Source organism: Eleginops maclovinus, chromosome 3 (genome assembly GCF_036324505.1).
Source record: "Eleginops maclovinus isolate JMC-PN-2008 ecotype Puerto Natales chromosome 3, JC_Emac_rtc_rv5, whole genome shotgun sequence".
Taxonomy (NCBI): Eukaryota; Metazoa; Chordata; class Actinopteri; order Perciformes; family Eleginopidae; genus Eleginops; species Eleginops maclovinus.
The window spans coordinates 21,611,657-21,627,969 of record NC_086351.1 but is presented as its reverse complement, the minus strand read 5'-3'; the positions used below and the strand labels follow the sequence as shown (position 1 = coordinate 21,627,969).

The following is a 16,313-nucleotide window of genomic DNA, read 5'->3' as shown; positions in this document are numbered from 1 at the left end:
TAAATGTCCTTTATTTTGGAAAACATACGTATTACTTTGATGATTTTAATATAAGAGTAGCATGGTTATATTTTATTAAGGTTAAATAGGCTATTTACTTGTGTTATGCCCTTGAAATCTTCCAAATCATTGTCTTTGTTTCAGGACACTTGTTTGAAACATAGATAATAATAGTAGATTTGTTTTATCATAAATATCCTCACAGCTAATTTAACTTGTAATGCTACAATAGATTTATTAAGATAGGGAACAAGATACAAAAAGCATTATAGATTTCAATCTGGAAGTGTTCTCCATTACAATTAGCATGTCATTTGCACTAAAGGGCCCTCAAAACACATACAGACCAGAATTCTAGTGAATCCAGTCTCATTACAGTGCACCTTGACTAAGCCCCAGTAATTAGCATTGGTAAGGAATTGTACAAGAGGCGGCAACACCCTCATCAACACACATTTACAACAGAGCTCTAAATCTGCTGCTCATTAATAGGTTGTCTCCCAATCAATTATTTACACCTACAATGGGAGCCAGGCTCACCGGGGCCAGGCCTCTTACTCCAGGCAAACTGTGGGCCAGCTTCTCCTCCCGGTTCTGTCCAGCATAGGTAATTACCGCCTTTAAAGACACCTGCTACTCAATAGCTTCGACCCAGACTGTTAATTTGGCCCCCCGATTGCAGACATTTATGTCTGAGTGTCACTATTAATTTGTGTTAATTTGGAGAGTGTGAGGGAGTCGGGCGGAGGCGTTGTCGGCAGTCGACTGAATGTGCTCGTCGCTCACCTGCGCCGGGGCTGCGGCTGTAATTGGAGTCTAATGGTCTGATTGATCAGTGAGAGAAGTGAGGGATGAGACGGCACTCTGGCAGCTCCATCAGTCAGACAGAGAGCAGAGGAGAGGAGAGGAACAGGACTAGAGGAGAGAACGTGGCTGACAACAGCAGAAACGCCAACTCTTCCTGTTTCATTGTTTCTCAATTATTTTCCTCTTTCATATTTTCTGTATTGCTCTCTGTTACTTGCTTTTGGCCGCTACTTCTTCTGGCTTCCTTACCTTTGCCTAGCTTAATACAAAGGGATTTAATCAGTAACTAAGTTTCAGTTCAGAGTTTGGTTTCTTTCTTGCAATCTAGTAGGGTTAGGGTTAGGGTTAGACTTGAGTTTCTTTGATTAAGGCTTGAAGGTTAACTAATTCCTTTAATTAATATCTTAAAATTCATGTTGAATTTGATCTGTATTCGGACCAAAAGGTAAGTCAATATGTGATAAGAATGAAAAGAATAGTTTTGCATGATATCTGATATTTGGATCTTTTCCAACTCATTTTTGCCAACTGTCATTGACGATATACACGCAAATCATTTTCCACCTAACTGCACAGAACATAAAGTCTCCTGTAGTGGAAGACTTATTTTATCTGTTTGGCCTGTCATGTAGAAGAAAAAAATCCTGCTTAGATTTAGTTTTAAAACCTTTATCTTCTAATACTGATGAGCTGTTCCTATCTTTGTGCATCTCTAATAAAGAATGTATAAAAAAACCACAGTAAAAAAAGCCATATGATCCGTCCAACACAATTCAATGTGATTGTGTTAACAGGTCTGCACCAGCAATAACTATAACTCAAGCACCTCATGCCAAGTTGAGCCCCTGGGGTCTACAGACCTGCCACGGCCGACCCATCAGCTGTGAAATCTGCTTTCCTCTTTGATAAACGGTCGAGATGTGACCCTATCTCTGTCCTGCAGATGCCCAGATTTCCTGTCATGCTTTTCCCCCCTCTGTTTTCTCCTGCTTCCTCCCCTCCTCCCCCACCCTCTAGTGCCCCATTTTCATTCTTTCTTTTTCAAGCTTTACACCTCTCTTTCCAAGCCTGTCTGTACAACTGCATGTAACGCTCCACTCACTGTTCATTTCTCAGCATCATCCATCACTCCGGTCAGCTACTGAGGCCTGTCTCCCACCAGCAGCCAGCCTACATCGGCTTCCACACCAAGGCACAAACAGCTAGGCTAGCTCCAGCTCCTGCTCCCATTTGCTGCCTCCAGGGACCGGTAACCCTCCCCTCCTCCTCCCATCCTTCCCCACCTCTCCATCAGACTCCACAGGACGACTCCCCAGACACCATCCGGACCCGCTCCTAAATATCTCTGCTTGTGCCAAAGTGCTACTCATGTCCAGTTGAATGTTTAAATTCACCGTATTTTCATTATTTACTATAAGCCACTTTAAGAAGACATTACACCTCCGGGCGCAATGCCAAGAATTGCCAACCTGTGCACCGTATGCGGCGGCTCGACCGAAATAGCTTGACCTCTAAAAAGTCATATCTTAAATGACGTGTCTGGATGAAGGGATAAAATATGTTTGATTTCAGAGAGGGCATATCAATATCTCAGCAGCAGGTTGTGTGTTCCAGGCATGAGAGAGGTGTCAGTCCTGCCATATACCTGGGTAATTCATTCACCTCAATGGATTCAAAAAATCTAAGAGAGTGAAAGGACATTTAATAGTCTGTGGAGGTCACACTTCATCAGAATGACTGAGACCCGTGAAGCAATGAGCCTTTATTTCTACCTCAAACGCCTTCTGCCGCGTTTCTGACCCTTTGGCCGCCCCTGACATGCATCAAAACTAGCCGGCTTTTTCTTTTCTTCTTCTTTCTCTCCTCACACTTACATTTTTTGTTATTCCAACCTCTCCAGGTGTGGCATCAGGGATGTTGTTTTGATATGTCAGTGTTTGAAGATTTCCACAACTCCCTCGCCTCCCACTGAAATAACTGAGATAAATGCGGCACCACATTGCAGATGTTGCCAACGGCTGATTGTTAAACAAGGCAACAGCTCAATAACTGCATGTTTTTATTTAAACAAAAATAAAACGATGCTTCTGTAAGTGATACGATTCCCCCGCGATGTACAAAATACCAGAATTGGCTGATATTTTTTAGCTTAAGGAACAAAGTTAAAAATCCTAAAAGGAGGCTCACTAAAACAAAACATGCCAGTTGGGTTGACCTAGCCTTTAATGAGAGATAGTGAGAAGCTGCTAACAGCCACTACCCCATTTGAGAGATGAAACTTAAGAGAGGAGGAGGGCAAGCAGCAAAGCATTGAGAGGGGCCCCAGGAGAATAGCCACACATGAGATCCTTAAAGGCAATGTGCCAAAGCTTCTTCCTCTGCTTTTAATTGCGAGGGAGGTTAGGCATATTCTGTAACCCCTCCACAGCCTATTACAGGTGATGACCAGCACCTGCTCGATTGAAAAAAAAAAAGAGAGAAAACCTAAGGAGGATGTGGAAAAATGGCAATGTATTCCTGAGAGGGCAGTTAGTTAAGAGCCAAGAGCAACAATCAGTTTGTGCATCTAGTTCAGCATGCGGTGTGCATAATTTGTAAAGTTTGTATCTACCAAAAGCACCAACAACTCATAAAGATAAACTACATGGCATCACTTGGTGAGAGTCATTTGAGGTACAGTTGAAGGTTGGTATTGGATGCATTTTCAGGGAAATTCATGCCGAGATCGCTGGAGAAATATATCTTGAGTGTTACTTTGGAAGGCAACTTGAGGTGTTGCTCTGTAAAAAATCATTTTTCCGCCCAAGGATAACTGGCTTTACCCTGAGAGAAGCTGTATTTCATGGCTATAATACGGAGTTATTGAAAGCCACTGATGACTTCAAAACCAAGAGGGGAGCTTAGAAAACAGTCGCAACTGTTCTGCAAATGGTTTAATAAAGTTTAGGGAATCTGGGAAAATGCGTGGAGTGCCTCTGAGTCCGACAATCCTCATGGACTTTTCCTTATGTTTCCTAACAAGATGAATGGGAGCTTGGTTACAATTTTAATGGGAATTTCTTAATTAATCCGAATGCAGAATGAGGAATCAAACCCGTGGAGGGCTTGTCACTCCACCAGAGCAGCAGGTCAACACGAGCCTCTGCTGGGATCTTTTGGAAAAAGAGATATAAAAGCTGCTGTGTACAGGGTAACATCAAAAATAATGGATTGTGCCTTCACTCAACTGAAGCCTGGACTGAGCTCAAAATCCACAAATTAAAAGTGTTTTCTCATAAAATATGCAGATTAAATGGTTAAAATGGATGCACTTCAAAGCCTTTTGTTGGTGGGTAGTTGGATCCCAGCAGAGTCACCTCAATGGGTTTTCCTGTCATGGGAATTACCATTAATATGGTCTTTAGATCGTACAACTTTCTAGGAATCATGTTTCCATGGTTGCTAAAGGCAAAGTTTGACCAAATAAAGTTATTTCAGTCCAAACAAAACCCTATAAAATATGGCATCATTTATAAAAGGTGTTTAAAATGCGTAGATAGTAAATAGTGCCGGATAAATCAAACAACCACTACAACCCTGAATTAATAGCTGTATATACATTTGAGATAAGTCATTACCAATGACAGTGACATTCTCCTTTGTCTTTTAAGCCCTCATATGTACCACACCGATAGACAGTTTGATCACTTACCTTGTGAAAAAGTGCTTCAGAGCACAATTAATTTATAATAAAAGACTTGGATCAAATATAACACCTTACAATAAACCTTTCAATAGAGCCCAATGAGTTTGATGTATTACAGCTTGTACAGCCAAGGAAGAACTTGGTTTGAGTGGTTACATATCATTGGGCAGGTACAATTTATTTTTCACTTTGGTTAAATTGCCATATGGGCCATTTGGTGTTGGTATACAGTAGAGGTCTGCGTTGAGTGCCCTACTAGTTTTAATAATTGTATCCGTTTGTTTCTAACCAATCAAGTTTGTTTTGGTTGGGTTAATTTCACAAAAGTTTTCTAAAATATCAAGGACATACCATTGCAGTGCTCTCAGGGTTCATCTCGATCTTCCCCTCGAACGGACCCCACGTAGTCCCCACAGGGAGCTGGTGCCGGTTGTGAATCCGACGCTCTCCATCTTTAAGGAACGCATCCAGCTCTCCTAAAATCACAGCAGAAACCAAAGCATTGAGCCATAGTGTTCCTTAAAGTGCACAAGTTCCACATCAAATCACAGTGGCGTTCATTCATTGTCCTTTAACCCAAACCTACGGTACATGTGCGATTATATTATTGCCTCAAAGCTCTGCGGTAAACAGTGAAGGTTACAGCCAAGGTTTTTCAAAATGGATAAGCAAATCAAGTAAGCATCCATCTGATGGTGTTCTTCAGACACATGGCACGCTAACCTTACTTGAAAGGTGTCTTGTGTGGAGATAATCTCTGTGAGACAGTGCAGGCTCGCTGGCTTGCGAGAGCAGCTAGTGGCAGGCTTATTTCTGTTGCTCCAGGAAGACTGGGGCCTTGTTAGTGCTGTGCAGAGCTCCAGTTAATTAACAGTGAAACCGGATAGCACTGGAAGAACTACCGGTGCTCACCTCCCTGTCACCCCGCACTATCTTATCTCTTAGATTCAGTGTACTTTTTGGGATGGTGATTAATCAAATAGTTATGATAAACCCCTTGGCAGGCCGTGACATAGTTTTCCAGAGAGGATGTTTCCCTGCGTGTTGGTGTGTGCATGTGTCTATGAGTGTGTGTCGACGGTTCTCAACTGTAGATTTCCGTCTGGTTGCCTTGACAACTCTGAGTAGTCTTGTTAGAGGAAGTGTGATAGCTCAGACGTCTGTAGCTACAAGTTCTATCTGATTTTATAAACTTTCTGAACAAGTTCCACAAACTGAAACAAAGGACAATTGAATCAGTTCTGAGTATCAATTGGGTTTAAGAAGCAGACAAAGTCACCATGATGTGACTCGTAGGTTTGTGGAGTCCAATTATAAAGCCTAAAGTTTATCGTTTCGATGTATGATGATGTAAAACTATTTATTGACACCATAAACATATTTACTAAGGTAATCACTAATTGGAGAAGATGGGTCATTTTCTAATACTGTATACTTCTATACTTTCTTGTAACCCTGATGGTTGTTGGGAAAACTGCAAGTTAAGGGCACTGCAGCATTGGTTTCACTTTTCAAAATTGGACGTTGCTGGCTAGTCATATGTTAGCCTTAAATTATGTGGGACTGTTTGATTTTTTGAGTGATCTTTGGGAGGTCGGATATTAGGGCCAGCCACAGAAGATCATAATTATTCGGGGATCCTCCAACAGAAAGATTGACCTTTTACCAGGAAGCCAACCTGCCAAAAATGTATTATCGCTCTAGGCAAATAAAACTAATGTATTAATATTCAAACAAACTCTACATGAGTTGTTAACATTGTGTCTTTAACCTATTTGTCCACACATGTGACTAATGAGTATTCAGGGCATTCGGGTCAAGCTGGATGTGCTGAAGTGATCACTGAACTTTCTGATGCGTTTGTGCTATAATGACCTATTCAGCCCTGTTCTACTTGGTAAATATCAGCCGTGTATCTGCTGCACGCTATTGTGTCCGTCTGTTGTGCTAATATGGAAATGTGCGTTCATGTGCACCTTTTCATGCATACATGATCGAAACATCAGGTTAGTAATATTGCCATCTCCAAATGATGTCTCTTTGATCATATACTTTTTGGTGGTGGTCACTGTGGTAACAATAAAAAGCTAAATGTCAGCCATAATACAAATTCAACTGTTGGACCACATCTTAGGTAAAAAAAACTGCATCACCAACACATGGTCTAAACACAAGTTCTTTTTTAGAGGAAATGCAGGCACAGTTTTGGAATAGGCCCAACAATAAGATAATCTGGACAGCGTTATCTCATTCTTTCTTTCACTCTGTCTCCCCTCCCGTGTTCCATGCTGTCTTCCTGGTGCTGCAGTGGAAGGTGGGTAAGCTCATTACAGAGAAATAATTAAACATCGGTGCACAGCTGGTCGTCATCACTGAGAGCAACAGCCACCGCTTGATGCATTCTGTTTGTCCTCAGATAAGACCCACGGCCTTTAACCGCTTGGATGCAAGTTCCTGTTTAGCCCCGCTTGACAAACAGCACAAGCCATTCTCAGCCAACGATTTTGATTCCTTTCCTTTACCCGTCATTCATTTTATTTGGGTGGGATGCTTGGACAAAACGGGGTAATGGGTGATGTAGGTGCAAGAAAGGGGGGAAGAAACAGGGTTCGATTTAATTTGTGCGGTTTTTCGTCCGCAATGTTTCGATGCCAGTTGTGTGCATCTCTCACCAAATGTTGCCTGAGGACCTTGGCTCACAGATGGCTTGTCACATCTGTTGCAGATACTGGTGGAGGATCTCCACAAAAACATGCATGGATGAATAATGAGTTCCCTTCATGTACTGTCTGCTTGTTCCCTATGAGCATTTGGAAGTTAGTAATATTGCAGACATCTACAGACAGATGTGTTCTGTTATCATCAGGGCTAGTATCAAATTTTTGAATTGTGGCTAAAAAACTCCTGATGTCATAGAGATAATTTAATATCCTACAAGCCCACAAATCCCTACCCTTTTACAAATAAAGAAGTCAAGTTTCCAAGAATGGACTAATAGAAGAGCCAAAGTTGGTGTCCTTTTTCAACGTTCCTCATCAGCTGATTCTCAAATGCCACACACTTGGCAAACCAGAGTTTGTTATGTGGCTCAAGCGCTGTACCCCCCTCCTCCAACCAAACCCTCTCTGCTACCTTCACCCTCTACACCCCAGACCCCCTCCTCCACCCTACCACCTACCCCCGATGCCCCACCCCTCCCTCGATAAGATCATCATCTGTCGCTAGACTCTAGGGTCTGTTCCTGCACTCCACAGATACTTGGCAACCCAATGAATGTCCCTTTGTATGGAGAGATCCTCCTCAGATAGCACCCAAGATGCTCCACACTGGCATCTGTTTGTTTTTGGTTTTTTTGTGCTTTTTAATGTGTGTCCTGCCTCTCATTTCTGTTATGGTTTAGAGGAATAGGGAACCTCATCTCTCCCTTCAATTGTATTAGACTGAATACTAATGAGTTACTTAGTGGCAGGACGCCAGCCTGGAATGATTTAAAAGATAAAGTGTTGACTGACAGAGATCCTAAAACAGGTGACTTATCTCTTTACACTTTTAAATGGTATTGTTAGATATTTAAGCGTCAAATAACAAGTATTTCCCTATCAATTAATCTGCCAATTATGTTATGGATTTATCAATTGTTGTTATTGGTCAACCTTCTTTTAATCAAACAGGTTTGAAGTATGTAACTGAAATGTTTTTTTTTTTAAATTACCTTATTATTTGAAATGCATGATAAATTCACATATCAGTATGAATGACTCTATTAGGCACGTGAACTGTAAGCCTGATCTCTTTAATATAATTTCTGGCCCAGGGGTAAGGTCTCCGCTAGTGGTCACAGATGACAAATGACATCAACTTGCTACCGCAGATTAACATTTGTTAAAGAAATGGATCTGTTTGGGCTACTTTCAACATGAATGTGACTTCTCTCACTAGTTTAAATAACCACGTTAAAGAAAAATACATTTCCTGTGATAAATATATTTGGTTTACTACACCTTTTATCTCAATAAGGAAAATTACGGGTAACAAATAACGACACCAGTAGAGACAATTGCAAAATTATGCTTGAGCTTCACACAGCAGATGATCCCTATTGATATCAAGCAGTACCTTTGATTCAGAGCATACAAATGTTTGCTGTTCAAAGTTCAATAACCTGTTCGTGGCAATTCACAGATGTCCTGCTGAATCCCAGTCATCTCCACTGACTGACAGGCTGCGTTATAGAGCCCGTAAATGGGCTATAAATTAATATACCATGAGAGAGGCGTATAGGGTGAAATGGAACGTACTTTATCGGTTCAACAAAAGGTGCCACATCTTTAAAGCAGATATGTGATATGAAATTTTACAGCTGAAGGAGAAATGTCACAGAGCTCTGATAAGAGCGCGATGAACTTTCTTCCCCCCTACCTAAACCGCTATTATCAGGTCCTAGTGAGCAAAATGCATCATTTATAACCCACAGCCCCTACTATTATCTCTGAGCAAGGCGCTTGTTTTAAAACAGTGGAGGACCCTCATCACCTTCATCTCCTCCTCACCCTCCTCAACCATCTCCATCTTCCCCAAACCCAGCCTAACCTGCCTAGATGTGGCTGCTTCTGGCCCTGAACAGTGGGGAGAAAGTGGACAACCGTATGAGTTTGGTCACGTGAGGAGGGGGGGAGTGTGAGGGAGAAGGATGGGGGGGGATTTGGTAGCGGGATTCACCCCTTCAGGTCAGGCTTGTTGTCAGGCTGTGGTGGGTTTGGGGGTAAAAGAGTTAAACAATCCAAAGGGATTAGGGCCTTTTAGCTGTGACACTCCACTCAGGCTGAGCAGGGGGTTGGGGGGCCGTTGTGGGGATTGGAAGGGCGGAGAACTGAAACCCAAGCTTGTAGAAGGATCTAATACAGTATTGTTTTCAATGACACAGCTAGGAATATAGGTGTTTCAACCTCATCCTGCTATGTTGATCTGAATGGGAATGTGGATTATACTCTCCTTCTGTATCTATGTTTAACACACAACCCTTCACTTTTTATACATGCAAAAGTTAGGTTCTTGCCTCTTGGAGAGAGCTAGCTGTATCCCCCTTGTTTCCACACTCTGTGTTAAGCTAACCTAACTAGCTGCTGGCTGTACCTTTCTATTTAACGGGCAGATAAGAGAGTGGTATCCACCTTCTCATCTAACTCCCTGCCAGAGAGCAAACACTATTCCTAATGAAAAGGCAAACCATGTGTGCAGGTCTGCGACAGGACTGTGACAAGTCAGAAGCGCTACATGCCCATCCGCTCGACCTACACGCACTTGCTTTCCGGCCCACTACATAGTTGACATCTTCCTGCATTGGCATTGAATGTTGGCAGTCGATGTAAATCCTGACGTGTGGAAATAATTCCTAGGGAGACTAGACTCTTTGTTTATTATAACCCGGAATCTGGCCATGGCCATCGGTGAATTTGAATTGCAGTAATTCGAGTAATAAAGAACTGAGAAAGTTAAGCTGCACGCACGCACGCACGCACGCACGCACGCACGCACGCACGCACGCACGCACGCACGCACACACACACACACACACACACACACTGTAACAAACTGTAACTCCCAGACAAGAACTTGTTCCTGCAGTACATTACCAACCCTGCTGTTTGGTGTCATTGAACAATTGAAATATACCAGCTGTGAAGCACTCCTTTTTATCAAAAGCCTGGCGAAGTTAGCAGCAGGCTTGCTGACAACAATCTCTGACACATCCATCTTCGGAGAAGCTTTGCAATTTCTATTGATAGCATGTAAAGGGAGACAGCGAAACCTAAAGAATGACTGTCCTCACGCCGAGATATCGCTCTATCACCGACAACATCTAGAGGACACACACCACTCTGCTGGAATCTGATTATTTTAAATGCTTTTCTCAAAATTTCCTAACCATCAAAAGGACATTTCTCCACCTGAGTGTGACAGGATGAATGAGTAATTGATGGCAATGGGAATGCATGTATTTGAGACTGATGGATTGCAAAGTCTAAGACTTAAGCTTCAATGGGAAGGTGCTGTTCAGTCATAAATAAAAAAACATGACATCAACGTGTTTTATTGGAAGGACACAAGGAACACAAGTGAACATTGCCACCTCCAAGTCTTGATATTCTGCAGTTAATTCAGGAAGAGACTATTTTTAAAAGTGCTCCTGAATCTCCTCCCAAGTCAATTACCAGGCTGCAACTTCCCCTGGGTAACGGGGGAATTCTGTTTTTTCCTGGGTGACCTAGTTGTCTTTTGTGAGTAGGTTTTAGCCGGAGCAGTTTGACAGTCAACAGATAAGATGGATTAAGCTTTTTTTCATCCAGTTTTGATGTGAACAGCGTAAAAGCGGGTTAAATCATTGAGTTTCAGGAGTATTTTTAAATGCCTGGAGATAGTGCGATAAAACAGCTAAACCTAAGACTTGGGCCGGGGAAGGTCAAGGTCGGGGCTTTGGAGAGCAGCTACCCGGCCAAGCGGGCCAGATCTCGTCTCTCTCGGAGTGAGCTGAGCGCCGCAGCCGAGCACACCTCTCATCACTTCCAGAAAAGATACACGGAAGGAGTGAAATAAAATCCAGCAAGAGCTTGACGTGCAGCATCAAAGAGCAGAGCGCCCTTTACCTTGTGTGGGTGCTTCTGTGTGTGTAGGCAAATGTGTGTGTGGAAGGGGGTTGTTTAGTTGCATTGGCGTGCATGCATGAGTGGGATGAGAGTGTGAGTGCACTGTAAAATATCACGAGCAACTAGCTCCATAATTATGTTTTGATTATTTGAGTGCTAAAATAAAACAGCAATTAATGTGTTGATGTAAGACAGAAAATAGACGTACATATTAAACAGAGCGATGAGACATTGAAACAAAATCATATTTTGAGAATATAATTTGTACACCCCCCCCCCCCCCCCGCTTCTCCTACCTCCACCCCCAGCCCCACCCCCCCCCCCCAAACCTGATCTGAGGCGTGCTTAACATGCGCATAGGAGCTGACAGCCGTACAGTCATGTGATGCTGCTCGGCCAATCCTGAATTCATTAGAATTTGTTTTAAGCCGCATGGTGATGAAGCCTCTTGAGCATAAGAAAAAGGTGAAGGGGCAGCTGAAATACCGAACAAATCGAAAACGATACACCGGGTCAAACATGTTTGTTTATCGCGTGTCACATCAGGGTCGACACCAAGAGTGTTTTTTTGGGGGGGGGTTGGAAACATTTCTGAGGGGACATATTTAGACACATTTTGTGGACGTCTATTCCCCCACTGCTCCTCATGTCGGTGACAGGGGAGAGTAATCCTATACACAGGCTGCTATTGTGAAATGAGAAACTAGCCTCCTTCACTGCCAGAGACCAGATGCACCTCTCCCTCTCTCTCTCTCTGTCCTAATCTGTAAACGACTTAAAGGAGCCTTATCTCCGGGCTCTTCTGCTTCATTTCATGCTTGATTTACTTTAATTTGTCTGATAGGGCACAAGGATTTGGAAATGGCCCATCTTTCGGTGGAAAATGTTCTGATTTTTCTCCGGCATTGTTATGTGGAGGTTTTTGACTTTTCTCTCCCCCTCTCTCTCTCACTCCTCCTCCTCCTCCTCCTCCATCTCCATCTTTCACCCACTCTCTCCTTCTCCCTCTTTCATTCTTTCTTTAGATGGGAAGAGGGGGGGAGTCTTGCTCCAGTGCAACAGTCTGTTTGAGTGCATTTAGATTCGAGCTAACGCAGCAGAAACAAGTTTTCCATGAGGTGTGATTTTTTGATGGGCGACAGGCGACACTGGAGTCGTGTTTGCCTTTCAGATTCACGTTGGGCGCAGAGCAGCCGAGTGCTTCAAACCACAAAGATCTTATGTTTAAGTTAAGAGAGCACTGGCCCTCCAGTTTAGCAAGTGGGTGAGCGGCTGCTGCTGATAAAGTTGCTCCACAAAGAGGGACAGGCGGCATGTCTACAGGTGCCTCCAGTTCCCTTTCTGCTGGCGGAACTCAAGCACTTGCATGGCTGTCTGGCTGCTCTCGTCACCAGGACATTTTCAACCCTGCTTCCATTTAGTGACTGAATGACAGTAAAGGCAGTGAGCTATGATTAGAGAGGCCCATATCTTACAAGATCCTGAATAATCTCCATCCCCTCCCACCAAGGAGCAAGGCACAGAAAGCCAGAGTAAAAGAGGCAAGGAGAATGGGCAGAGTGTACAGAGATGTTTCATTGGTGGCCACTGAGAGGCAAAGGAAAAAATCTAAATGCATCCAACTGGAGTCACTCTGACTCATCTGTGATTTACTAAGAGTATTCAACATTCAAATCAGTGAGGAAAAACAGGGATCATGAAAAAAGAGACCTCCCACATTTGTTAGATGTCTATATAAAACAATTAAAGGAATTCTCAAATTTCAATTTCCCTGACACGACACGTCACTAACCACGCCTCCGAACACAATGTGCACAAACACACGGTTAACCGCACACACACACACACACACACACACAAACACAGAGGAAGAAACAGGGAGACCATTGAAATTCATCTCACAGCCTGAATTTACTTAACTGCGGGTCTGTGCGCGGTGATAAACGGAGTGATGATCCGGCAACACGTCTTTATCCATGCTTTGCTTTAATTAACGGCGGCTTGTTTGTTGAAAAGATGATTAATATGCCAATGAAAATTGCATAATTGAATACCACAACACCCGCACAATCAGGGAGGAACATGCCATTTTTTATTAACTTTTTATCATCGCCATTATTGCTATTATTTGGTATTTTAATTCACTTGACAAGCGAGGCCCACCCCCCAACACCCCTAAACAGAAAAAAGTCAGGGGGGTAGAATTGGTGTGACCATCGGGGCCAAGCTGGGCCCAGCTGTTCGCCACCAATGAGAGGCTTGCACAGGCGGGGGGCACTGTTCCGATATCAATACATATCAGTGTGAAGGCTGTACATGTGTGTGTGTGTGTGTGTGTGTGTGTGTGTGTGTGTGTGTGTGTGTGTGTGTGTGTGTGTGTGTGTGTGTGTGTGTGTGTGTGTGTGTGTGTGTGTGGGTGTTTGTGTGTGTGTGTGGGGGGGGTGGTTTAGGGAGAAAGTGCATTCCTATAGCCAAATGATTATGTGAAATGACCAAAGTCATGCATATGAATGCACCTATCTGAAGCACTTGCATCCATTTTTTTGCAAAAAAGCCTCGCAAATTCATGCATGAAACAGAACTACAACCTAAGTCACTCAAATATACTCTGTAGTTTTATTAAAAATAAGGCCAAAAGAAAATGTTCCACATCCGAGGAAGTTTCAGTTGAGCAACCCAGAGTTTACCCAGCATTATATCCCCCTAGCAATGCTTGCACGAGCGTCTCCATGTTAATGCTAAACACACACATCAAATATTCAACCAATTACAATGATACCTCTTAGAGAAACGTGTGCAGCTACAGCGCCCGGGAGGGTAAGCATTGCAGAACAAACATATTCAGAGAGCTAAAGAAAGACACGATGGGTGTCAAGTCCCTAGGGGCAGAGACGGCGCACTTTAAGTCATATTTAGCAACAGCTCTTCTGGATTCTTTTGTGAAATAGTTATCACAGTGAAAAAGATGGCATTGTTAAAGTGGACACAAATTCAGCTGAAATGTGGACAAAATGGTAGGAAGTGAATTATCTTATTAAGAGCATTCTCTGCGTGCCACAGCCTACGTATCCCCACAAAACTAGAACCGAATATAGTGACATCTTCCTCGGATGATAAGAACAGTGATTGCATTTTGCCCTATTTTAGATTATATAACTAACAACCGTGAATTTCCTTCATAAAGCCTCTTAGTATAGCGGATCAGTGACTCAATTTGCATCAAGACGATGCAGCATCGGAGTACAGTGATTTGTCTAATCTCTTGTTGCATATTTCATCATCATAATTGTGAGGAAAGATGTGTGTGTGGAGGAGGGGGATGGTGTTTTCTTGACACACAGGTGATGCATATTGTATTCATCAGCAATCTCTTCAGATATAAATGTATTTGGAAAAAAGCCGCACAGTGTTTACACATAGCGCTTTGATTGCAATTAAATGTTTACATCACTCGGTACCCAGAACTCACAGAGAAGCTGATGATGGACTTTCATCATCGCTATCAGCAATCTCAGTTTCATTCATGTTTTGTGAGACTTGTCTGAAGACTTTGAATAAACCCCTGGAGGAGCGAGATAAAACCGTCCTTTTCTGAGAGAGAATTGCACATGATGCACGTCCAAATTTCTTGATTACAAGACGAAGAAGAGAAAAAATAAATAAAACCTTGAATGAAAGCCTGCGCTGAAAGTTTTCAGTCCGCTGATATAACAGTCAAGTGTGTCTATAAGTCTACTTAAAACGCTTAGGTATCAGTGGAGACAGCTGCGACACCCTCGTCTTATGATTCTGTGGAGACAGTACACTATCAAACCTTTCATACCGCTCCCAAGCTACATTTCCGGTGACAAAAGCTTTGCGAAAGCCTCCTGAAGGATTCATCTATATCCTAATATTTCCAATCCAATTTAACTGGAGCAGCGGTAGTGGTCTGAGCACTAGTTTACCAATCTTTGCTTTCCAAGACTCCGTGTGCTGAAGGCTTGAGGGGTTCAATCAATGGCGCTTTGATCTCGGCTGGAACCATAATTATTTAACATTGTTACAAGGATTTCTCTAATCCATCCTACCATTAAATCCCTTTTACACCCTCATCTTCTGCAGCCTAATCTGCATCTGGGTGCTCCGTTTGTATCCCCCCTCTCATTTCGGCGCGCCCCTCCTTCCTTGACGACACCCTGACTTTATAATGGACTTGGGTGCTGAGTTAGAAAATGCCTTGTTTACCGAGAGCAACCTGACTGAACTATTCAAATGAGCTGTCGCTTCAGAAGAATTGAACGTTTTTGGGCTGTATTTGTACTGGAGTTTGGGTCAGTTTACTTTCGTTTCGTTTGAGGCTAAATGTTTAAAAGCTTCTGCGCGTAAAAAGTAAAAAATATGCACAGTTGAATACAATTAAACAGAATCCCCATAGCTGTCCACCTTCCTTTCCCAAAGTTTCTTTAGATGAACTGAGGGAATTTCAAAGTTCAGGTGCCCATAATGTTTAGTCCCATCTGTTTATCTTGTTGATCGCTTTGACTCCAAACTAAAAAGGGTCCACTGTCCTTTTGCAAATATTTGCGTGTGTGTGTTTCACCGTGATATAAATAGCAGCATAGGCGACCGCAAACATTTGTCGAGGCACCTGCCACACTATCGCGGCCATCTGCTCCTCCAATTCTCCTAGCATGACATATGTGCATTAAACCTGAAATGGTTATTGTTTTTTTTTTGTTTGAGACTGGAAGAATCGGCCACAGACCCTTCTGGGTTGGCTGGAGTCAAAAATGAGACTCGAGAGTTTTTACATCTGAGTGAAGCTGCGTGTGCATGTTTGATGTCTTCAAAAAGGAAAATAAGGTTGTATTTTTTAGGTGGGGGTTTTTCTTTGCCTGTCCTCCATCTGTGTCTGACCATCAGGTAGACTCTCTGATGGCCACTCCTTCAGATGACCCCTGCCTCACCCTGGCCGACGCCCAGTTGGCACCAAAGGGCAGAGCAGGGACGGCCAGGAGAAGGGATTTGTGGATGAGGTGATCACATGACTTCTGTCACAATCGTCTCCTCCTGCTCTATCTCCTCCTGCCTTATTTTACGTGCAATATCTTGGATCCTCATGTCACCGCTGCTGACAGCTACAGTAGCATAAGTCACTCAAGCAAGGTGTTCAAAAATGTACCTATACTTTTATT

The 16,313-nt window shown here is 43.0% G+C and overlaps 1 protein-coding gene across 1 annotated transcript in view; it reads right to left on the bottom strand.

Moving 5' to 3' along the window:
* The window catches only part of zfpm2a (zinc finger protein, FOG family member 2a), a 119,889-nt gene that overhangs the window by 57,527 nt on the left and 46,049 nt on the right, over nucleotides 1–16,313 (bottom strand). Inside the window, exon 4 of the mRNA XM_063879952.1 lies at nucleotides 4,844–4,968. Within this exon, the coding sequence (XP_063736022.1) occupies nucleotides 4,844–4,968 (125 nt within the window). The remainder of the gene's footprint in view (nucleotides 1–4,843; nucleotides 4,969–16,313) is intronic.